The 22,381-nt window shown below is 62.2% G+C and overlaps 1 protein-coding gene across 13 annotated transcripts in view; it reads right to left on the bottom strand.

Moving 5' to 3' along the window:
* Positions 1 to 4,557: 4,557 nt before the first annotated feature.
* ARAP1 (ArfGAP with RhoGAP domain, ankyrin repeat and PH domain 1) overlaps positions 4,558 to 22,381 on the bottom strand; it is a 47,251-nt gene continuing 29,427 nt past the window's right edge. For 8 of the 13 annotated variants that reach the window (XM_056329493.1, XM_056329492.1, XM_056329491.1 and 5 more), the window contains 16 exons: positions 20,969 to 21,151; positions 19,777 to 19,951; positions 17,908 to 18,042; positions 17,509 to 17,644; positions 16,948 to 17,050; positions 16,664 to 16,859; positions 16,318 to 16,363; positions 15,917 to 16,080; positions 15,356 to 15,568; positions 14,601 to 14,706; positions 14,171 to 14,318; positions 13,788 to 13,871; positions 13,545 to 13,613; positions 13,254 to 13,371; positions 11,736 to 11,849; positions 10,239 to 11,034 (listed from right to left, as the gene is read on the bottom strand). In XM_056329493.1, the coding sequence (XP_056185468.1) occupies positions 10,472 to 11,034; positions 11,736 to 11,849; positions 13,254 to 13,371; positions 13,545 to 13,613; positions 13,788 to 13,871; positions 14,171 to 14,318; positions 14,601 to 14,706; positions 15,356 to 15,568; positions 15,917 to 16,080; positions 16,318 to 16,363; positions 16,664 to 16,859; positions 16,948 to 17,050; positions 17,509 to 17,644; positions 17,908 to 18,042; positions 19,777 to 19,951; positions 20,969 to 21,151 (2,553 nt within the window). In that variant the 3' untranslated portion in view covers positions 10,239 to 10,471. Of the gene's footprint in view, positions 5,265 to 5,505; positions 5,545 to 6,699; positions 6,856 to 7,062; positions 7,127 to 7,381; positions 7,438 to 8,944; positions 11,035 to 11,735; positions 11,850 to 13,253; positions 13,372 to 13,544; positions 13,614 to 13,787; positions 13,872 to 14,170; positions 14,319 to 14,600; positions 14,707 to 15,355; positions 15,569 to 15,916; positions 16,081 to 16,317; positions 16,364 to 16,663; positions 16,860 to 16,947; positions 17,051 to 17,508; positions 17,645 to 17,907; positions 18,043 to 19,776; positions 19,952 to 20,968; positions 21,152 to 22,381 lie in introns of those variants that run through there. The other 5 variants (XM_056329497.1, XM_056329500.1, XM_056329498.1 and 2 more) reach the window with 5 other exon arrangements.

Below are 22,381 nucleotides of genomic sequence, written 5' to 3'. Positions count from 1 at the left end.
TGGGTGTAGAAGGCACGTGGGGGGACCCGTGGGGGGACCCCGTATGAGTGCCATGGGGTGGTTGCAGCATCAAGCTGGGTTGCCCGGGCTGCTGGCATTGCCTGGCTCCCCCTTAGGGTCCCCAAGATGGGGAGGGTGAATGTGGGGTTCACCCCTGCCAAGAGGCAGCAGCTCATGTCTGAGTGCCCAAAGTTTCCCCTGCTGCCAGCACTCCCTCACGACCTTTGCGCTGTCTGCCTCAGAACCCAGCCTGGCTTTGCAGTGCTCTCCTACAAGGGACCAGGCAGGCAGCACCCAGCCAGGCAGCACCCCAGGAACAGCATCACGCAGGGCAGCAGCACTCCAGGAATGGCAGCACCCAGGGCAGGCAGCATGCTGGGGCAGGCATCACACAGGGCAGGCATCACACAGGGCAGGCAGCACCCAGGGCAGGCAGCATGGTGGGACAGGCAGCATCCAGACCAGACAGCACTTTGGCCAGGCAGCACCCAGGGCAGACAACCTCCTGGGCAGGCAGTATATTTTCTGTCCTCTGCACACCATGGGGCGTACCCTGTGCCTCAGTTGCCCCCTCTGCAAAGGGACGAGCCGTCAGGGACTTGCCCTCTGCCAGCTGAGGGAAGAGGAAAGCCAGGGGCTGGCTTTGAGCTCCCTGAGCATCGTCCTTGGTGGCACACAAGTTCCTGGCATGTGCTCTGTGCCACCTTGGCAGTGACTCTTGCCTGGCATTTACCTAATCCATGTGCTTGGCACACAAAGTCACTGATGCCCCTGACCCTGCCAGACTACAGCAGCAGGGATGCTGCCGTCTGCCACGTGCTGAGGGCTCCTGCACCCTGGGAAGAGGTACTGGCTTCCAGCTGGTGGCTGCGGAGGGACTAGAAATCACCCTCGTGTGCTAAAACACCGCCAATGTCAGGAATTTATTAAGTTGTTTGTAAATGACTCCACAATTAATCACTTGCCTGTGCAAGGTATCACATGGTGCTCGCCTCCGCAGCTCTATATATAGAGAGGAGGTGTAGGTAGGCTCCATCCATCCCTCTCTTGAGAGACAGGCTCTTGGCTGGGCTTCATCCCATTGCAGGGCCAAGGCTGAGCATGCACCGACTCACTGCAGCTGTGCAGCTGCTGCTGCAAAGCGCCCTGGCCCCTTCATGCCTTCTCTGGGCTTCGGGATGTTAGCGGGGGGGGCTCCAGCATGCTGGCAGCTCCTGCCTGCTCCCCTCCCAGCTCCCCTCGGATGGTCCCTCAGGAGCTCCCTGGGCATCTTTTCCCAGAGGAACCTGGATGGAGATGAAGGGAACCCCAAATCCCATGCTCCTGGGGTCCAGGACACTATGGAAACTGTCGGGGTGGATGCTGGCATCAGCTCCAGCCCAAGCCATGGATGTGGCTTGGGGCTCAAAGCAGCTTCTCCGTGCAGCATCAGCCAGGCTGCAGCAGAGCCCCAGAGCATGAGCTGCCCCCAGAGGGGCAAGGCCAGCCCCGAGGAGCTACACTGGGGTCTGCTTCCCTTTCTGGGTGCTGTGGTGCTGCCCCTCCCACCATGTGCAGCCCTGCAGAGCAGCACGGACACGGAGGGCCGGCTGCAGAAACCTGGCGTACATACAGCACCAAGTGCATGAGCGAGCACCTGGTCACACGTGCATGTGCTAACACCCTGTGCATGTGCAGGTGACAAATGTGTGTGCAGACTGTGGTGCACAAGCATGTGCAGACACTGAGCACATTGCAGACCAGCACATGTGCAGGCTGAGTGCACATGCAACACTAGCACCCATGGCAGACACTGAGGGCATGTGCAAAAATGCAGACATTAAGCGGGTGTTGCAGACACTGAGCACGCATTGCATGCACCGAGTATGCGCTCCAGACAGCAAACACGTGTTGCTGACACTGAGCATATGTGGAGATACTGAGCATGCATTGCACACACTGCATGCACTGAGCATGCATTGCAGATACTAAGCATGCGTTGCAGACACTGAGCACATCACAGATACTGAGCACATTGCAGACAATGAACATATGTTGCGTGTGTTGCATGCACTGAGCACATTGCAGACACTGAGCATGCATTGCAGACACTAAGCATGTGTTGCAGACGCTGAGCACGTTACAGACAAAGAACATGTGTTGCAGACACTGAGCACGCATTGCATGTGTTGCATGCACTGAGCACGTTGCATGCACTGAGCACATGTTGCAAACACTGAGCATGTGTTGCATGTGTTGCGTGTACTGAGTATGTGTTGCAGACACTGAGCACGTGTTGCAGACACTAAGCACGTATTGCAGATGCTGAGCATGCATACACTGAGCATGCATTCCAGACCGCAAGGCCACATGCAGACACCAAATACACATGCAAGCAACCGAGTGATGTGCCCCAAAAGGCGCTGCCGACACCGGGCGCACATGTGGGCTCCAAGCACCTGTGCAGCACTCGCACTCGGCCCATGCGCCTGTTGGGGCTTGGCACTGCCATCATGGGCACCACTGGCACACAGGGGCTTTGCACACCCCACCAGGCTTTCTGCAGGGAAACTGCAGCACTGGGACAGAATTTGCACCCCCAGCTGCATACAGGAAAGGCGGTGGGCTCGTGTGCTGCCATCCTTCACCTGCACCCCAGGAGCACCTGCAGCAGGAGCCTGTGAGCTCTCATTGCCCAAAGGCTTTGGGTGCCCAGCAAGAAGTGAGACCCACATCTGGCTGATGAGTTCAGACATGGATGGCCAGATGTGGGGTTGGTGCAGGGAAACCAAAGCACAGCTGGCAGAAACAGCTACTGATGGAAGCTCAGCTGGTTTGGGGGCCAAGAAGCAGCTCTGCTTGGCTGCCAGAACAGGGCAGGGTGAGGGTGGTTGGAGGTCCTGGTGATGAAAGGATGGGAAGAAAGAGGACAGATGGACAAGGGCATGACCGGAGGAACAGGTAGGCTGCTGACAGGTGGGTGGATTGATCGATGGGGGGAGGGAGGGATGGGTGGTGGGAAGAAGGGAGGGAGGAACAGAGAGAGGGATAGGGAGGAATGTGAGGATGGACGGAGGGAGGAAAGGAGGGAAGGATGTGGGGATGGTGGGAGGGAGGGAGCGATGGGGGAGGGAGGGAGGGAGGGAGGGAGGGAGGGATGGATGAGTATCTGGACAAGGCTGAGCACTAATGGAATTTCATGGCGTATCACTGGGGTTTGGTATCAGGTGCCTGCTCCCCTGCCTGCCCAGCTCTCTCCCTGCAGAGCCCTGGGCACCAGCAGCCCCATGGGGACCACCTGGTACAGCAGAAAGGGAGAGGGGCCATGGAGCTGGGGCTGGTGCAGGCTTTTTCCCTCTCCCCAACACCTGTGTCCCCACCCAGGCACAGCACCGGGGGGGCCAAGCCACATGCAGGTGAAGCCAAGGCTTGTGGGGGGCTGGTGTCGGGGGCAGCGGGTACGCAGGTGCCTCCCTTCATCTCCACCACCCCTTGCAGTGCTGCAGGTGATGCTGCCAGCACTGCCACTGCAGCAAACCCGCAGCGCCTGCGGGTGATTGACAGCCCTCTCCCACGGGTGACTCACCACCCGCCCCCCCCCGTGGGGGATCAGCGTGAGGAGGGGGTGGTGGGACACCCCACCCAGGGCCACCGCAGGCAGCGCAGCAAAGGGAGCAATGCTCCCAGCCCTGCGGTAGCACCCGGCCACCTCTCACTGCCCACCCTGCATCCCTAGGGAGCAGGCAGAGGGACAGCCACCTCCTGCCACCCAGGCTGAGCTCCGAGGACATTCCCAGCAGGGACAGCTGCCAGGTGGAGCTCGGTTCTCATGGCAAGGACCTCAGTGATGGCCACTGGCAGGCAGCAGTCACGCATGGCGCCAGCCATGTCCTGTGGGGCTGAGACGGGTGCTGGGGAGGAATCCCCAGGGCTGCCTGCTCTGCCTGTGCGGGGGACACACAGCTGGCAGCCCCGTACCTCCAGCTGGGAACTGCTCATCATGCCTCTTGCTGCAGGGCTCCACTGCCTGAGTCACCCCTGCACACAGTCCCTGTGCATGCACATGCAGACGTGTGCTTGCACACGCACCTTCATGCATGCACACATGTGTTCCCCCCAACAGCAGCCATTACGGAGCAGCACTGAGAGGCTGTGGGTTTAGGCTTGGCTTGGCCGTGGGTTTTGGGTGGGTTTAGCTGTGGGTTTAGGGTGGGCTTGGCCATGGGTTTAAGGTGGGCTTGGTCGTTGGTTTAGGGTGGGTTTGGCTGTGGGTTTAGGGTGGGCTTGGACATGGGTTTAGGGTGGGCTTGGACATGGGTTTAGGGTGGATTTAGGGTGGGCATGGCCATAAGTTTAGTGGCTCACTGCCCTCTCCATGGCATCACCCAACATCTTCTGAGCACCCAGTGGGTGCAGCTGGGACCATCCCACTGCACCCACAGGCTCGCCAGCTCTTGCTGTCCCCCACCCTGGCCACCCACCCCACACCACCAGCAGGGACCTGGACACTGCCAGCTCTGGCTGTCCCCCACCCTGGCCACCCACCCCACGCTGCCGGCAGGGACCTGGACACTTCCACACTGTTTGCCCAAGACCTTTAATACCATCCAGAGGCGTCAGCAGAAAGCAGGGGCAGCTCCTGCCGCCCCCCTCCCCGTCGCCCCACCTGCAGCAGAGACTAGAGCCGTGGGCGGGGGACAGAGGCCAGATGCACCTCCTCCCCAATTTGGGGGGATGCAGAGGCTCTTAACGCCCTGGCTGGCATGGAAAGGACCCTGGAGATGGGGTACCCCCTCCCCAGGAGTGATGGGAGCACCATGATGCCAGTGGCTGGAGTCAGGCGAGCATCCCGCGGGAAGGGCTCCTCCTGCCTGCCTGGTTATTTTACAAGAGATTTAAAAATAGAGGGGGGAGGAGGATAAGCAAGAGCCCCCAGACACAGACCCCCATCCCACAGCTGTGCTGAGACACCCGGCTGGGTTCTGCCTCTCTCTGCCTGGAGCTCTGAGCAGAAGCGGCAGCCGAAGGCAGCCAGGGCGCAGGGGGTGGGCTCGGGTGGGCTGGCAGTTCTTGGTCCCCGTGAGCTGCCTGGCCGTGGCTCCCGAGACCTGCTCCACCACCGGGTGGGTGGCCTCGCTGCCATTTCCCCTCCTGGCTGCCCATGGGTCACCGTGGGGGGAGGCGAGAGGGCCTGGCTGAGGCTCCGGAGCTGGCAGGACCCCTGGCAAGTGCCGGGGTGCGGGGCTGGCGCGGCTCCCCGAGGGCTGCCCCGCTTGTGGATGAACCTGCGGCACAAGCGGAGAGCAAAGGGTCAGCGAAGGGGAGGGGGCTGCCACCTCCATCCCCTTCCAGCCTTGCTGGGGACATGCACGGGGGGGGGATGCCACCATTCATGCATGCATGTGCCCACGTCCCCAGGCTGTGGTGGCAACGGGACAGCCAGGGCCATTGGCTCCTGCCTCCCACTGCCTCCCTTGCCTGCGTGCTGGGGCTGGGGCAGGGGGCGCAGGGTAGAGGGGCACTCACCCAGCGTGTCAGGCCTCCAGTTCAGACGTTTCGCAGGAGCTGGGGACAGAGAGGACACAGGTCACCATTAGTCCTCAGCTTCCTCTGCATCTGGGCATCATCACCAGCAGTGCAGTACCCAGTGGAAAGTGCACCAGGGGATGGGGTGCAAGGCCCCCAGAGCAAGGGGAACTGTGGTCCCACTGGGATGTCCTCCGAGCAGCCTGGACCAGGGGACGCAGCGATGCCAGCTGCCCCATCCTGTGTTGGGACCACAGTGGGGGACACCCACAGCACTGTCCCCCTGGGAGCCCCGGGTTGCTGGTCCCTTGCCCCAGACCATGCCAGGGTGCAGAGACCCCCAGCCAGGGGTGGGGATCTGGCCCAGACTGGAGGAGCAGGCACAGAGCCGGCAGGGATGGCTGTGCCTCGCACACCGGCACACACACACCGTGAAGCGCGGCCCCGGGGGGGCTTCCCCTCTGCCCCCAGTTATAAACCTGAGCCCGGGTGGGGGTCCTGGGGCAGACCCAGTCCCAGGGGATGGGTGCGAGGTGGGAGGCACCAGGGCAGTGCTGCTGCTGCTCCCTGCCCTTGGGTGCCCGTTGGGAAATGCACAACTGATGCATGTGGTGGCAGGATTGTCATCCCCCCCGGCACAGCCACATCCTCAGGTTTATAACAGCAACAGGGCCCGAGGGATCAGCTTGGGCACGGTGGGACCAGAGCAGCTCTGTCCCACTGCTGCCACCAGCACCAGTGGGCCCTGTGGCTGAGCAAGGCTCCGACACCCACACCAGCACCTGCGTGGCAGGGGGATGCGACAGCCCCTGGACACGACAGCTGTCACACAGCCAGCAGGACAACAGGATGGCGGTGGGGCTGGTCTGCAACCAGGACAGCATTTCAGAGAACCCCCCCCTTGTTATAGGAAAAACCAGGAGCTTGGTGGCATCCCCTTTTCTTGCATCACAAGTTTGGGACACTCCTGTGCCCAGGAGCCCACCCACCAGCGCTGGTGCTGGACAGGGCACCCAAAGCATCAGCCGCCCCCCTCCACCCCACCAGCTCTCTCCGGGCTGACTGCAGGCTGATGATGGTGCATAGGGAATGGGAGCAGGGACAGCCCCCACCCTCGTTCAGGGACCCAGCCCCCCACGGCGTGTGATGCAGAGGAGATGCAGCCCCGCGCAGAGGGACCCCCGTCTCACTCACAGTTAGCGGGTCAGTAGCAAAAGCAGCCACACTGCTCCTCATCTCACTCTCATTGCCCCGCAGCGGGATGAGGGAGATGTTACCCAACCTGGAGTCCTGCTGCGACCGTGACGCCCGCACCTTGGAGGTCTCCGAGGGCCACAGGGCCCCGCCATTCTGGGGACAGAGGGGACACGGGGTGAAGGAGGACTGGAGGCTGGCTTTTTGCTCCTCAGCCACCCCAGGGACCTCTCCTCCGCCCTGGGATGCTGGTACTTAGGGATGCTTGGCTACACCAAAGGTTTCTGCTAGCCGAGCATCCCTCAGAGCTGTCACCCCGCGGTGCTGTTGGGGCACAGCGGGCACTGCCCCGTGCCTCCCTACCTGCACGTGGAGGAAGGTGGCGAACCACTCCCGCAGATCGGCCTGGGTGTCGCAGCACAGGTACCTGCAGGGACAGGCTGTCAGGAAGCTGTGACCCGCATGAGGGCTTGCAGACCGAAGGGCTGTCACCGAAGCGTGACAGCCACAGAACCCACTAGCATCCTGAGTGGGTCCGTGGGTGCCCAGCCAGGCTCTGCCCACAGAAACCCCCATTCACGCCCCCCACGGCAAAGGTACACCAGCTGTGGAGAGCAGCTGCCAGGCCAGTGTGACCTCTGTCCCTGGGGATGAGCTCAGTGTCCCCAAGTGCACCCCTTCCCTTACCATTGCTGTTTCTCATGCTTCTCATTTTCATAGAAGACTGTAAAGCCCCAGCTGGAAGGTGGGAAGTGAAAACATGAGGATTAACATCCCAGGTTGCCGAAGTACCCCAGCAAACCCCCCATCCCTGCAAACAGTCCCTGTCCCTGCGGACCCCCCATCCCTGCAAGCCCCCTGTCCCTGCAAACAGCCCCCACTCCTACACCCACCTGCAACCCTGCATGCCCCCCTCCTCCTTGCAAGCCACCCGCACCTCTGCGAGCCACCTGCATCCATTCCCATGGCCCCAGCCCCAACCCAAAGCTCCAGCCGCTGCTCACCCACCCCGAGACCTGCAGCAACGCTGCCCAGCACCACAGCACACACCCGAATCCCTGCAGGAGGTGAGGGTCACAGCCCTGCACACTCACATGCACACACAGGCTGATGTGTCTGCACACGCCCACATGCAGACACTCACACATGTGCACACATACATGCACACACGTGTACACAACTTGCTGACATGCATGCACATGCACATATGCCCATGCACTCACAGGCACATGGATAATGACATGCATGTACAAACCCATGTGTACACACCCATATACATGCACACAAACACGGGCATGCATGCACTCCCACACATGTACATATGCACATGCACACAGACACACTTGTGCGCAACTTGCTGACATGCATGCACACGCTCACATATGTGCACACACACATATGCCCATGCACTCATATGCACACACATGCACACACACACTGACATGTACTAACACCCCCACATGCGCACATGCTGCCATGCATGCACACACCCACATGCACATGTTCACATGCATGCACAGATGCTGACATGCTTGCACATGCCCCCAGGCACACCCCCACATGCATGCACACATGTTGGCATATGTGCATATACACCCACGTGCACACACTCCCACACATGCACATATACATATGGACACACACATGCACACACACGTACACAACTTGCTGACATGCATGCACTCACATATGCCCATGCACTCATATGCACACTCACGCTGACATGCATGCACACGCCTGCATGCATGGAGACATAATGACGTGCATGCATGCACCCACATGCCCACAGACACTGACGTGCACGCCCACATATGTGCACAAGCACACACACCGCGGCAAACTCACATGCACATGCACAAGCACACTCCCCCCCCGACCCTCACACGCCCACGGCTCCTGTCCCACCCCCAGGGCCAGGTCCCTGGTCGGCACCAGCCCCCCCCCCGGTCCAGCCATGACCCCTCCGGCCCTGCAGCCCCTCACTGTGGGCAGGTGACAGGGGACAACGGGGCTGGGGACATATCCAGTCCCCTGTGCTGGCACCCGCTTGTAGAAGCATCCTGTGAAGCTGCTCTGACATCTGGTGGCAGGAGGCACGGCCAGCAGGAGATGTGTCCCAGTAGCCAAAACTGTCCTTGTCCCCAGCCCTGTCCCCATCTCCATCCCTGTCCCGGTCCTCATCTCTGTCCCCATCTTCATCCCTGTCCCTGTCCCCAGCCCAGCAGGGCACCGCATTGCTGCTCACCATGTCGGGGGTCGAAGCTTCTTCTTAATGCCCAGGTAGACCTTCAGGTTCCTGACGGGCCACTCCTTCTCCGGCTTGTGGCTCTGGGAGGGGAGAGGGACCCGGCACCAGGTTGGGGGCTGCCAGACCCTTCATCACTCGCCCCCACCCACTGCAGCCCACACCGATGCTGGGCTGGGTTTTGTCCCCCAGGGAGGATAAGCCATAGGGATGACGGGGAAGGGGCTCAGCCCATGTCTGGGCTTGCCAAGGATGAGGGTGAAGCCCAGGCTGGAGCAGAGGAAAGGGCAGGGCGTGTGCCCATCGCCCGCGGGTAGAGGGGACACAGAAGGCCTGCCCCTGTGGCACAGCTCCCCCAGAGATGGGCCAGTTGCCTTTGGAACTGGGACCAGCACATTGTGATGGGGTCTTGAGAGCCTGGCACTACATGTCCTTCATGGGGACACACGCATCACACCCTTCCTCAGCATCACGGCCATGACCATGGCAGCAGTGGCCCCAACCCCGCTCTGCTGGCATCTCTCTGCCCTGACCACATCCCCACCGCCAGCACGGCATGGCACGGCATGGCACAGCATGGCAGGTGGGCACCTCTGGAGGTGGGTACCCCAACTTCCCGGCCCCACTTTGGCTGTCCTGGGCTCCCCGCCCTGCATCGGAGCATCCTTTGGGGTGCTGGCTGCAAGCTGCACCTTCCCTGTGCCGCGCGGCTTCCCAAGGAAAGAGATGGGGGAAGGCAGGACGTCCCAGCAAAGCCAGGGCACTGCCAGCCCCAGCCAGCTCCCTCCCCACGCTCTGCACCATGGCAGCGAGCCAGGCCAGGCATCGCCCATCGCTGGCAGACGTTTCGAAGGGGCAAAGCCCCACAGCTCCCTCCTCTCCTCCCCCCTGGGACCCCCCAGGTGCCAGCTGCATCTCACCATGCCACACAAGCCATGCCCCGGCAGTGGGTGGCATGATGGGGACCCCCCCCATACATACGGCTGCCCGCTGCGTTCGCGTGCAAGCAGCATGACTTACAAGAGCCCGATCCAATGCCCGTGGGATGGGGGAGCCAGCCCAGCCCATCCCCTCCATGCAGCACCAGCCCCTTCCCCATCCCCATCTCCAGCTGCCTGGAGCAAAGGGCAGCCGTACCCCCAGACTGGAGGACCCCAGATAATGGGGGTGCACGCTGACGCACCCCCTAACACGGGGGCTAATGGGGAGGGATGGCAGCACTGAGGGCAGCTGTAGCACATGGAGCTCCCCATCGCCTGGGGCTGCCGCATCCAGGAGCGTGCAGTGATGGGCACACGCGCAACCACGGGATTGGATTTGGGATTGACCCTGGGCAGCCTTGTAAGGGCAGAGGGCGCCGGACCCCCTGCACGCCCCGGCTGAGCCCCCCAGCCTCTACTCACGTTCTCCAAGTGGGGGGTCCGCTGCTTCAGGCTCTGTTCAACAGAGGACGGCGGTTAAAGCAGGTGTGGAGGATGAGCCACAGCGGGAGGAGTGGGGACCACCTCCCTGCAGACCCTACACTGCCTACAGGCAGGGCATGGGGGATACAGGCAGCGATGTGCACGGAGCCGGGGCAGGGGGAGAAGGGACAGCAGATGTCCCAGCATGGCCGGGATGCCAGCATCCCCCTCCTGAGCCCTTGCACCGACTCAGAGCCGGCTCCAGACCTGCTCTGGGAAAGCTCCGGGTGTGCAAGAGTGACAGCACCTCTGGGGTCAGCCCCACCGCTGCCTGCAATGCCCATGCACCGCCAGCCCATGTGGGTCCCATGTCCCCAGGGACTCCCAGCACAGGGTCACAGTATGGTTGGACTGGATGATCTTTAAAGGTCTTTTCTCTATTTCTATGGGACAGCTGGGCAGGGCAGGCAGGGAAGGGCAGGCAGGGAGGGGCAGGCAGGGGAAGGGTGTGCTGCCTCGCAGGCAGCCAGCAGGCAGGGCTCACCCGCACTTCCTTGTAGAGGCGCAGGCAGGTGCTGTTGAGGATGAAGTAGCGGTCATGGAAGCCAGTGCTCAGGCCAAGCCCCAGCAGGTTCCTCTCCTCCCGAAATTTCATCATGCCATGCTTGCAGTCGCCCACTCTGCTGGCTGGGGGCACATGTCTGAGTGGCTCCGGCCCCCCAGGGGGGCCAGGCCCCCCAAGAAGTGCACAGGGTGCAACCAGACCTGGTCCCACAGAGCAATAGCAAGGACACCCCCATCACCGCAGCCCACAGGCTGCTGCACGACACCCCAGCACTGCCCCTCTGCCTGCTGCCCGCCCCCAGCCCAGGCAGGGCAGGCAGGACTGTCTCCCCCACTGCGCTGTGCGCAGCATCCAGCCATGACCCCAGATCAGGGGGCTCCCAGCCACGTGCTAATTGGGGTGGTGCCCTCTCCACCTGCATGGCCAGGCAAGATGCAGCCCTGGGATGGTTGATCCCTTGGGCATTCTCCGTAGGGTCAGAGCTGGCAGGAAGGGAAGCTGTCCCCATCCCCATCCCTGTCCCGATCCCCATCTCCACCTCCATCGCCATCCCTTCCCCGTGCCATCCCATCATCTTCCCCTTCCCCATGCCCACCCCATCCCCTTCCCTATCCCCATCCCATCGCATCCCATCCCCTTCCCCATCCTCATCTCCGTCCCCATCCCCACCTCTTCCCCATCCTTATCCCCTTCCCCATGCCCATCCCATCCCCATCCCCATCCCATCCCCTTCCCTATCCTCATCCTATCCCCATCCCATCCCATCCCATCCCCATCCTCTCCCTCCTCTCCCGGCCAGGGCCATGGCCCCCCAGCTCCTCACCGAGGTAGATGAGCATGTTCTCCATGGACATCTGCTTCTTCACCACCAGGTAGCTCTCTGTCCCCAGGCAGTGCAAAATGGGCAAGACTTTTTCTGAGTAGTGCAAGGGCCGCTCTGCCATGCAGGGAGACAAGCAGGGTCAGGCAGCATCCCCAGGGGCTGGCACCCACCAAGGGAGGGTCACATGTGTGTCCCGAGGGTCCGCCAAGGTCCTGCCCACCCCTGAGCAGACCTCCCACGAAGCACCATCGCCTTTTAATTGGATCCACTTCATCATGATGATGCTGCTTCCTAATTGTCCCCTGGGGAGGAGGCTTGTGGCCTGTGGTACGTGAGGAGTGGGGACTGGAAGGTGGCTAAGGAACAATTACCAACAGATACTGCAATTGCAAAATATACGTTTTGAAAATGTATGCTGTAGGCAGTGTGTGATCTGCACACGTGCTTGCAAAATATGCACAGAGGTATTTCAAGCATGCACGTTTCCACACAAGCAAAGGGCGAGTCAAGGATTTTGTAAAAGTTCATAGGTGAATATTCAATTTTAGGCTAATTTTAGCCCCTACACAGCCTGATGATCCTTTTTTTGTTTTTTTTAAGGGCTTGGTGCTCTTAAAAAAACATTTGGATGGTGGGAAGCAGCACCCGCCCTTTGAAGAGGGGAGCCTGAGCTTGATGGCTTGGGGTTGGCAAGGACCAAACATCTCAGCAGAGACTTTCAGTGATCCCAGAGTGCTGCTGGGTGCCGCATCCTGCCTGCCTCCCTGCTCCTGGGCATGCTCAGCCCACGAAAGCCAGCAGCAGGACCTCGAGGCACCAGCAGGCAGCACCAGGGTCTCATCCTGCTCACAGCAAAATTGCGCTTGCTGCTGCCTTTGGACACCCCAGAGCTGTTCCCTTCGGTGGCCAGAGAGCCCAGACACCCCCACCAAGTGTCACACACATTTGAACCCCTAAGGATGCAGAGAGGTGTCCCGTGTGTCCTGGCCCAAACGGCCAGCCCATCTGCAGTGCTCAGCCACGTGCAATTTGGATGTGGTGAGCAAAGCTGCAGCACCACAGCCATCCTCCCGAGTGCCTGCAGCCTGTCCCAGCATTGCTCCATGGTGCAGTCCACATGGAGCCTTTTTGTCCCCATCCCCATCTCTTTCCCCATCCCCATCCCCATCTCCATCTTCATCTCCATCCCCATTCCTCATCCCCATCTCCATTTCCACCCCTATCTCCATCTCCACCCACACTTCCATCTCCATTCTCATCTCAATCCCTATCCCCATCTCAATCCCTATCCCCATCTCAATCCCTATCCCCATCTCAATCCCTATCCCCATCTCCATCTCCATCCCCATTCCCCACCTCCATCTCCATCCCCATCTCCATCTCCATCTCCATCCCCATCTACATCTCCATCTACATCCCCATTCCACATCTCCATCTCTATCCCCATCTCCATCTCCATCTCCATCCCCATCCCAATCCCTGTTCCCATCCCCACTGACCTCCTGCCCCCACACCAACCTGCCTCCTCCCTCTCATTCACTTCGAAGCAGCTCCAATAGTCCTTCTCCTTCATGACAATTTTCCTCCGGTCCAGAATCTCAAAGGTGAGCTCCTCGGCTGTCATGGTGGCTGGAATCTGGGAGGGTGGGACAAAAGGAGGGGACAGGTCTCCATCAGCTGTTGCCCAGGGCCATTCCATCCACATGCCATGGAGGTGCCAGCTCAAAGCGTACCCCCATGCCACCACAGAGGTTCAGGTACCCAATGGGGGGTCCCCATCCCCTCTGCACCCTCCATCCCACCACTCACCTTGACGTGCTGCTCTGCCTCCGTCTTCTTCTCCTCCAAGTAGACAGTACAGATGAAGTCCCCGGCTTGCTGGAGGGCAAGGGGAAAGCACTTCAACCTGCAGCTTCCCACACGTGGGCTGAATCCCCGCTCACCCACCGTGGACACCCCTTGCCTGGGGCATCTCCAGAAGATGCTGGAGCAGGTGGTGGGAGCCCCATGTGAAGAGGGTGCCCTGGGAAGGTCCCCACGTCCAGGACCCACCTGAGTCCCACTGGATGCTGCCTCGCGCATCTTCATGATGGCCATAATCTCATCCTGCTGCTTCTTCATCTCTTGGTCATTGACCTGCCAAGGAAAAGGAGCCCAGGGAGCCATCAGGGCTGACCAGATCACCCTTAAGTTTCACTGCAGCAGCAGATGCAAGTCCCCAGGGGAATCTGCCCCTCTGCCCAGCAGTGCCAGCAGCTCCAGGCTCAGGGGTCTCCAGGGTTTGCAGGGACATGGACCCCCCTTCCTTTCCAAAGCAAGAAGATGTCCACAGACAGAGTAATTCCAGTGTTCTCTTCCTTCCACCTCCCCATCCCTTGGTGATATCCACATATTGGCCTGATCCAGAGCAGCACGAGAGGTGGGGGTGAACCTACATTAAAGATCTTCACGTAGTGGCTGATGAGGTCCTCCACAACTCGTCCTGCCTTGTAGTCCTTCCCGTCCGTCTGGAAGAGCGTGGGCCCAAAGACGATGGCCAGGTTGTGCGTGTTCATCTGGTTCTCCGCAGAGAAACGCTGGACCCTGCAGGGAACCCTGTTGAGACTCCTGCCTTGGAGCCCCCCCAGGACCCCCCTTCAGCCTTGCCAAGGGGAATGCCCTCCATGTTGGGATGTGATGCTCAGCTTTAGACACAGCTTGACCCCAAACCCCACTCCTTTCCTTGCTTGGGATGTGAGCCAAGGGATGAGGGCTCTCCTCCACCCCACAGCCTCCCCAGGACCCTGCAGTGGATGGGGCAATGCCCCACGGGGGCTCAGGAAGCCCAGGCTCAGCCGTGCCACGGACCCACCACCCGTGCTGTACCGAAAGAGGTGGTTGATAAGCGCCTTCAGCGTGGCCCGGTTCACTGTGGGGAGGGTGCCCAGGAGCCGCCGGTACTCGCTGATCTTCGCCTCCTCATCCTCCAGCGCTGCGAGAGGGGCATGCAGGAAAGGATGAGTGGGGAGGGGAATGAAGGTGAGATTAAGACTCAGGGCTCCACCCACCATCCCTTCTCCACACCCCACCCCAGACCCTCCCACCCTACTGTGGGGCTGGAGCATCCCAGCTCCATGGGGCTCAAGTATTCTTAGGGATGGAGCACCCCAGGTCCACGGGGCTGGAGTATCCCAGCTGCATGGGGCTGGAGCATCCCAGCGTCACAGGACTGGCACATCCCAGCGTCATAGGGCTGGAGCATCCCAGCTCCACAGCACTGTGGCTTGTGGCTGTTTTGCCGCTGGGTGCATCCATCACCAGTATCCAGCATCTGGATCCAGAAGCAAAGGGGGCGGGGGGGGGAGGGTCTGGGTCTGTGCCCTGCCTCAGCCCCAGCTGTGCCGAAGCACGGGGCTGCACGGGTCAGTGTGGGCGCACTCCGTCCCCACCCATTGCTCGAGCCCCCAGCACAGGGCAGCTCTGCCACACAGCCCCACTGAGCTGGCCAAGGAGAACACATGCGGCCAAGATGTGCTCCCCCAACCACACAGCCCCGAGGAGAGGATAAAGGGGGCTGCAGGAGAGCCAGGAAGAACAACCTTCTCCTCCTGCCAACCCCCCAGCAGACCCCCAGCGCTCACCCGTTGCTCGCAGCCAGTCCTGGCCCCACTGTCGGGTAAAGAGCCCATCCCCAAGGTCACGGAAGAAGCGTTTGAGGGTATTGGCAACATCATCCACCTGGTGCTCGCCCTCCTTCAGACGGACGCTGCGGGCGTCCCGGCGCAGCATCTCCAGCAAGCTGGTGGTCTTCGAGTTCTGCCCACTCTTGCGGTAGATGCCCTCAGATGTCAGCCCTGCAGCAGAAGCCAGTGGGGATGAGACCCCATCCGTGGTGGTCAGGACCCCTCCCTGCACCATTGCCTGCGTGCTGGCTCCCCATCAGCCACAGCTGGCAGAAAGCTGGTGCTGTAGCACTTCCCACCTCACAGGTGTTGCTGTGACCACCGAGGAGCTGCAGGCTGGAGCCAAAGCCCTGCTCCAGCTGGAGCCCCCCCACAGAGCTGGAGCAGATGCTCAGGGAAGGAGGGAAACGTGTCACGAGCATGTCAGGTCTCAGCCTGCTGCGCCGCACTGATGGGTTGACCTGAGCGCCACGCTCTGGTCCCCTCCGCCAGCATCCATCACTGAGCGATGGCACGTACCACACTGTGTGATATAGTCGATGCAGCGGTCCACCAGCAGCGGGACGTCCGACTCCGTCAGCTGCTGCTCTGACAAGGTGTCCCCCGAGCTGCCCGCAGCCTTCTGGATGGCATGGACCCAGCCCAGGAAATCCAGCTTCCTCTCCCCCTGGATGTACAGAGTCCTGCCGGCAAGCCCAGCTTCAGCGGGGGGGCAGCTGCCCCCGCTCCCAAACCCCACTGCACAGCCAGGACCCCCAGGAGGGCTGGCCCTGGGGGCCTGGGGATGGTCCCAGCTCTTTTCTGGGGGTCCCCAGTCATGGTGGGGAGGGCAAAGGCACCCCAGAACAAGGAGGGGCTTAGGCAGAGGGGGATATTTTGCTGGTGGGGTCTAACACACACACCTCGGCGTGTGCTCTTACCTCCGCCTCTCCACCAGCACCAGCACCTCGTTGTCTCCCTGGATGGCTGGAAGGGAAGGCAGAGAGCCCATCACCCATGGGAATGTGGGGTGCCCCAGCCCCATGCACCATGAGGGGCTATGCCAACAGGTCCAGCTCCAGCCCAAATGGGGCAAGCAGTGACTTTCCAGGGATGGGGAAGAGGATGGAGAGGAGGAAGAGCATTCCACTCAGTGGAGGGACACCAAGCTCCCTCAGAGCAGCATCTAACAGCCTCTCAACAAAAGCTGGGGATGACCCAGGTGCTCAGAGCGGGACTGGGGGGACACTACAGGGGGGGATCCCACGAGGGGGCAGGGGAACGCACAGAGCTCCTGCAGCTTGCGCAGCTGGAGTGGCTCCTGCCGCTCGCTGTCCTCGAAGCAGACATGGAGCACGGAGCCAGCCAGGGCGAACCAGCCCTCCTTGGCTCGCTCCAGGTTGAGGCCACCCTTATAGTGCAGTCGGCCGATGCGCTCAAAGTCGAGAGCCAGCAGTTCCTCGGCACGGGGATGGACGAAGGACTGAGCCAGGGAGAAGAGGGATCTGTCAGTGCCGCGGCACCCAGCTCCCTCTGGCACCCATGGCCACCCACAGCCCACCCCACCCTACCTTGGCAATGGACTTGAGCCATTCCCGAGCGGAGTCTGGACTCTCCAGACCAAAGAGGTAGAGCCTCTCTGTCTCGATGTAGACCTCGAACGTGCTCTCAATCCTGTGGGAGGGAGGGAAAGGGGAGCCTGGACACCCACAGGTAGTGGGATGGAGCTGCTGGGGTGCCAGGGGCTGCATGCCAGGGGTGAGAGCATCCTGCTGCACCTCTGCCATCAGCTCTGCTGACAGCTGTCCCCCTTTGGGATCCCCTCACCACATCTCCAGGCCCTCAGGCATCCCCATGCTGTCATGCACACTCCAATGAGCAGCACAGGGGCTGCAAAGGGGTTGCAAAGAGGCTGCGAGGGAGTTGCAAAAGGGCTGCAAAGGGGCTGCAAAGACTCTTTGCAAAGACAGCTGGGTCAGGCATGCCCCAAGTGCCATAGGGGCCAACAGTGGGGTTGGGGCCAGCAGCCCACTCGTGCCACCACTGTGAGCGATGCTGCAGCCACAGCCAGCCCTGCAGGAGCAGAGGGGATGTCAGGGTGCTGTGGGGCAGCACATGGGGTACAGCCTTACCCGTGGGTGTGGGGTGAGTTGTTCACCAGGCACACAATCTCCTCCACCTTGATCTCGCCATTGGGCACGGCGTTGCGGTCGTTCTCATAGTAGCTGAGGATGCCATCCTGCAGCGTGCACCACCGCCGGCTGAACTCTGTGTGGCACAGGATGGTGCTGGGCAGCCCCACATGCTCCAGCCAGCCCAACATCACCCTCAGCCCAGCTTGGGTGGCCCTGCAGCTCCCACTGGATGCCCACCCACTGCAAACCACCCTCAGACCAGGCTGAACAGGTGATGCTGCACCTCTCTGGTGCCTTTTCAATGCCTGGGGGAGCAGGGAATGGGGCAATCCCCCCCGTCAGCTTCCCCAGCACTACCTGTGCCCCTATTTCCCTGCCCCACAGGCCCCCACATACCTTCCAGGCCCTTCCGCTCGCTGACAGGCTTGGCCATTGAGGGGGTCTTGTAGAGGAAGCCATTGTGGGTGACAGAGGGCAGGGGCACGGAGTAGGGCTTCTCCTCACTGCCCCCCACCTCCAGGCGTGGCATCTCTGCAAACAGGGAGACAGCCTGTCATGGGGGTCTTGGGGACTGCATCCCCCTGCAGAACCTCCCCAGACCCGGGGCAGGGGAGAGACACAGCAGGATGCAGCATGGCTCCACTGGGTCAGGGACACGGTAACAGTGGATCGCAACCTCCATGTCATCCCCCGGGTGTTTTGCTGATGTGACATGGCCAGCTGGATGGGGCCCACAGTACTGTCACCAGCAACATCCCACCCCCTGCAGACCCCTGAGGCAGCCAGGTGTCCCTCATGTCAGCACAAGAAGAAGGAGCCCAAAAGCATCCCACTGGCTGCACCATGAGCCCTCACCACAGCATGGCTGGGGTGCAAGGAGCATCTCCGGCCACCAAATCTGGGGCTGCCTGGGTGTCAGCAGGGTCAGGCCTATCTGCCAGGAGGGTATCCTGCATCCCACATCTTGCATCCCGCATCCCACATCACCCCTGCAGACCAGCACTGAGCTGGGATGAGGACATTATGAGAAGGTGGGGACGGGACTTCCGCAACGGGCAAGATCGCCCCCAAGGCTGTCCTGGGTCCCCACTACTCTGCAGGAGGAGAAGGGCAAAGCATCATCATCCTGAAGCCAAAATAACAGCCCAGGGCTCTGCCACAGCCTCCCCAGGTGACCACAGGCACAACACCCCTGGCTCAGTTTCCCCACCTTGCCTGCCAGCAAGAGGCATCCTCCATTTCCTCCAGGGAGCAGGCAGATATGGGGTGCAGGGACACCCCTAAAGCACCCCCAGGTCAGACGGCGGGGCTGCCCGGAGCTCTAGAGATGGGGCAACCCAGGAGGATGCCAAGCCCTGCTCCGCCAGCCCAGCCCTGCTCCACACACAACGCTGGGCCCAGTGACGCCAGCGATCCCAGCATTCCGGAGGTGCCTGCCAGAGCTGGCCCTGAGCAGGGATTTGGGTTTCTCTGGCTCACCGGGGCGGCCGGGAGGCCTCGCCGCTCTCCCAGACCCCTTTTGTGCTGACATGCCTGGAAGGGCAGGGCCAGCTCCAGCCCTGGGCAAACTCCAGCTTCCGCAGGACGGACTTGGCTGCCGAGGCAGCGAGGGAGGTGACGGCTATGGCCGGCTACAGCCAGCCCCGGCACACCTCCATCCCGGCTGCCCCAGCTTTCCAGAGCTGGAGGTTCACCCCATGTCAGGGTGCGGATCAGTCCCATGGGAGCCTTCAACCCACCCAGAGCGGGGCTCCGGGGGGGGGTGGGCACATTTAGCGGAGTGGGAGAGAGGGGTACCAGGGTCAGACCGTCCCTCCCCAGCCCTGGTGGGGATGCTGGAGGTGGGGGCTGCCTGGATGGCTGGGGCGCATCTCCTGAGGCTGCTGGGGATGCCCGCAGTGGGCCAGGACGCTGCAGGAGAGCTGTTCTTCCCAGTGCCCGGAGCACCAGCCTGCATCCCCGGCAGGGCTCTGGACCTGTGTCCCCAGCTGCGATGAAGCCCCCCACCCTAGCCCCCACCCAACCCTGTCCCATGGGTGTGGGAGCTACCAAAGCTTCTCTTCCCTCCCCCAGGCTGTGCAGACCCCAGCAGCACCAGGCAGCCGGCGAGCCCCGTGCCAGGAAGCTGCTGGGCAGGATACGGAGCCGGCACCGCCTCAAAACATGCTTGTGTCCCCCAGGACACCCTGGCAGCTCTCCTCCCCAGCTCCGGGAATGCCGGCGGTGGGTTTAAGCCCATGGGGATTTCAAGGGGTCAGCCCTTACCTGAGGTTTTATTGTGGAGCAGGAACTCCATCTGCAGCCTCTGCCCGCTCTTCTCGGCCAGGGCCAGGGGCGTGGGGCACTGGGGGTCCCCGGTGGCACAGTTCACCGCCGCCCCGCAGAAGAGCAGAGCTTGAGTCTCTGCCAGGTCACTGGTGGTGACGGCGGCGCACAGAGCCTGTGGGGCAGAGCCGGGAGGGCGGCGGGTGAGGCTGAAGGCTCCCAAGGAGGAGGAGGAGGAGACCCCCAGTAAGGAGCCACCCCAGCCAAAAAAAAGCCGGGTGGGAGCGCGGAGAGCAGCCGGACCCCCGCCTCCTCCCAGCCGCCTGAGCAGGACAAAGGAGGCTCAAACTGGGAGAAAAAGTTTGGAGCAGGCGGTGAATCCCTCCCTTAAGGAGCCGGGGGTGAAGTCATACGCAGCGGGGTGGGACGGGCTAGCTGGAGTAGGAAAACAAACAAGCCCACATGCGAATTCCACGGCCGCCCGGGCCCCCCGTGTGCCCCCAGCTCTTGTGCAAACACGGCAGCACCATGGGCAGCCGAGGCCTGGCGGAGGACAGAGCTGGAGGGCCGGCGGCCGGAGCACCATGATGGGTTCCTGGTGCCAGTTGTGCAGAAGCCACGGCCTGCCCCCTGCCCAGCGCCGGGACTGGGTGCCCTGGTCAGGGATGGGGGGTGCTGGCCGGGCATCTCTGCCCCTGGCACTGTAGGGTGCTCTGGGGAGCAGGAGGGGCTTCGAGCTGCTGCAGCCAGGGCATCAGCCCCCCATGAACCCGGCTCCAGCTCAGTGCCGGACCCCAGCGCCATTTCCAAGCCAGGGGGAGATGAACCCTGGGGATGTCTGGCTCGGACCTGCCTCAGACCGGGCTCACACGCCTGGAAATGAAGCTGGCTGTGCCCCGTCCCAGAGATGTCACCCTGTCCCTGCAGCCAGCTTGTCCTTCCTGGAGACCCCAGGCTTCGGCTCGGGGTGCAAGTGGGGACACAGGGTGTGTAATGGGGGGGAGGGGCGGCGATACCCCAGGGGTGCAGGCAGGGAGGGAGGGTGGGAAATCATCTAGCCCCACACATGAGGCTGGACAGCCTGCTCGGGCAGAGACCTTGTCCCTCGAAACAACCTCAGGACCCCAGCTCAGCACCACTTAGCACGCAGGTGGGACCCCAGAGACAGTGCCCAGCCCCGGGGGCCACTGACCCTGTTGAGCTCCTCCTGGTTGCCGAAGAGCGGGTGGTAGCGGCGGTACTTGCCCTCCCGGTATTTGGCAATGAGGAAGTGCCTCCTCTCCTGGCTGCTGCTGGTGGGGGTGATGGCCTCACTGGGGGGCACGTTGGCGGCCCAGAACTGGTTGGCCACAGCGTTGCCGATCTGGTGGAAAAGCTGCGGGGACAAGGAGAGGCTGGCATGATGGTGCTGCCAGGGACGGAGCATGGCTGGGCATGGAGCAGGCTTTGCGGGGAGTCCCCAGGGGTTTGGGGGGGGTGGGGGGGTGAGCATGGCAGTAGCTGTGCTTACAGGGACGTTCACAGCCCAAAGCCACTGCATTACTGCTGCTCGGGAGAGCAGCGGGGCGAAGGCAGAGCATGGCGGGGGATGTTGGGTGGTGGAGGGGCAGTGGGGACCACGGGTGGGCAGGGTGCAGGAGCACCCACCCACTGCAGGCATGCAGGGCTGCTCCCTGCCCAGGCACACATCGCGGCTCAGCCCCGGCATCTGGCAGACCCCACAGCCACCGACCCCCCCTTCCAGCCCCGGAAAATCACATCTGGAAAGCAGCAGCCAGTTGCAGGAGAGGGAGGGGGGATGCTCAGCATCCGTGGGGCGGGTTTAAAGCTTTCCATGGCCCTTTGCCATCCTGCTGCCGGGCACTGAGCGATGCTCAGCCCGCCAGTAAGAGGTTTAGCCCTATCACAGGGAGCCCCACATCGCCTCAGCAAGCCCGTGGGGTGCTCTGCCAGCACACCCCGAGGGTGGCATGGATACAAGCCGGGCCGGGGGTCAGGGAGGGGCTGGGGCGGGCGGGGGGCCAGGGGATGGTGGCCAGCCCGGCAGGGTTTAGGGCAGCATTCCCGGAGAGGGGAGGGGAAGGCGAGCAGCCGCAGGCAGCAGCTGGAAGCGTTTGGGGGCTCAGGGAGCAGGCGATGCCGGAGGCGGGGGTTGCGCGGGTGGGACGCCAAGCAGGAATGCAGGATCCGACCGGCATGGCTGGGAAGAGCGGGGCCAGCCAGGGTCTGCTGGCTGGAAAAGGCGGCCGGGTTGGGTCTGGTAACAAATCCCAGCTCCCCCCGTACCGCCCCCCCCCCCCCCCCCCGCGCTGGATGCGTTCCTCCGGCTGCACCGCTTCGGGGTTTGCTCTGACGCTTGGCCCCAGAGCTCCGCAGCCACATCCCCACGGACACGCAGACACTGGCTGTGGCACACAAGTGCCACTCATACTCGCCGGGGTGCCCAGGGGAGTGTCGGCTGGCCACAGACCCCAGGGACGGGATGGCAGGGGGGCTGCCGGGGGTCCCATCCCCAACCAAGCCACATCGCAGCGGGTCAGGCTGGAAAAACCCTGCTGTGCTCCTGCAGTCCCAAGCTCGTAGTCAGCAGGGCCACCATGGGGAG

Source organism: Falco biarmicus, chromosome 2 (genome assembly GCF_023638135.1).
Source record: "Falco biarmicus isolate bFalBia1 chromosome 2, bFalBia1.pri, whole genome shotgun sequence".
In the NCBI taxonomy this organism is placed as follows: Eukaryota; Metazoa; Chordata; class Aves; order Falconiformes; family Falconidae; genus Falco; species Falco biarmicus.
This window is presented reverse-complemented; position numbering and strand designations above follow the sequence as displayed.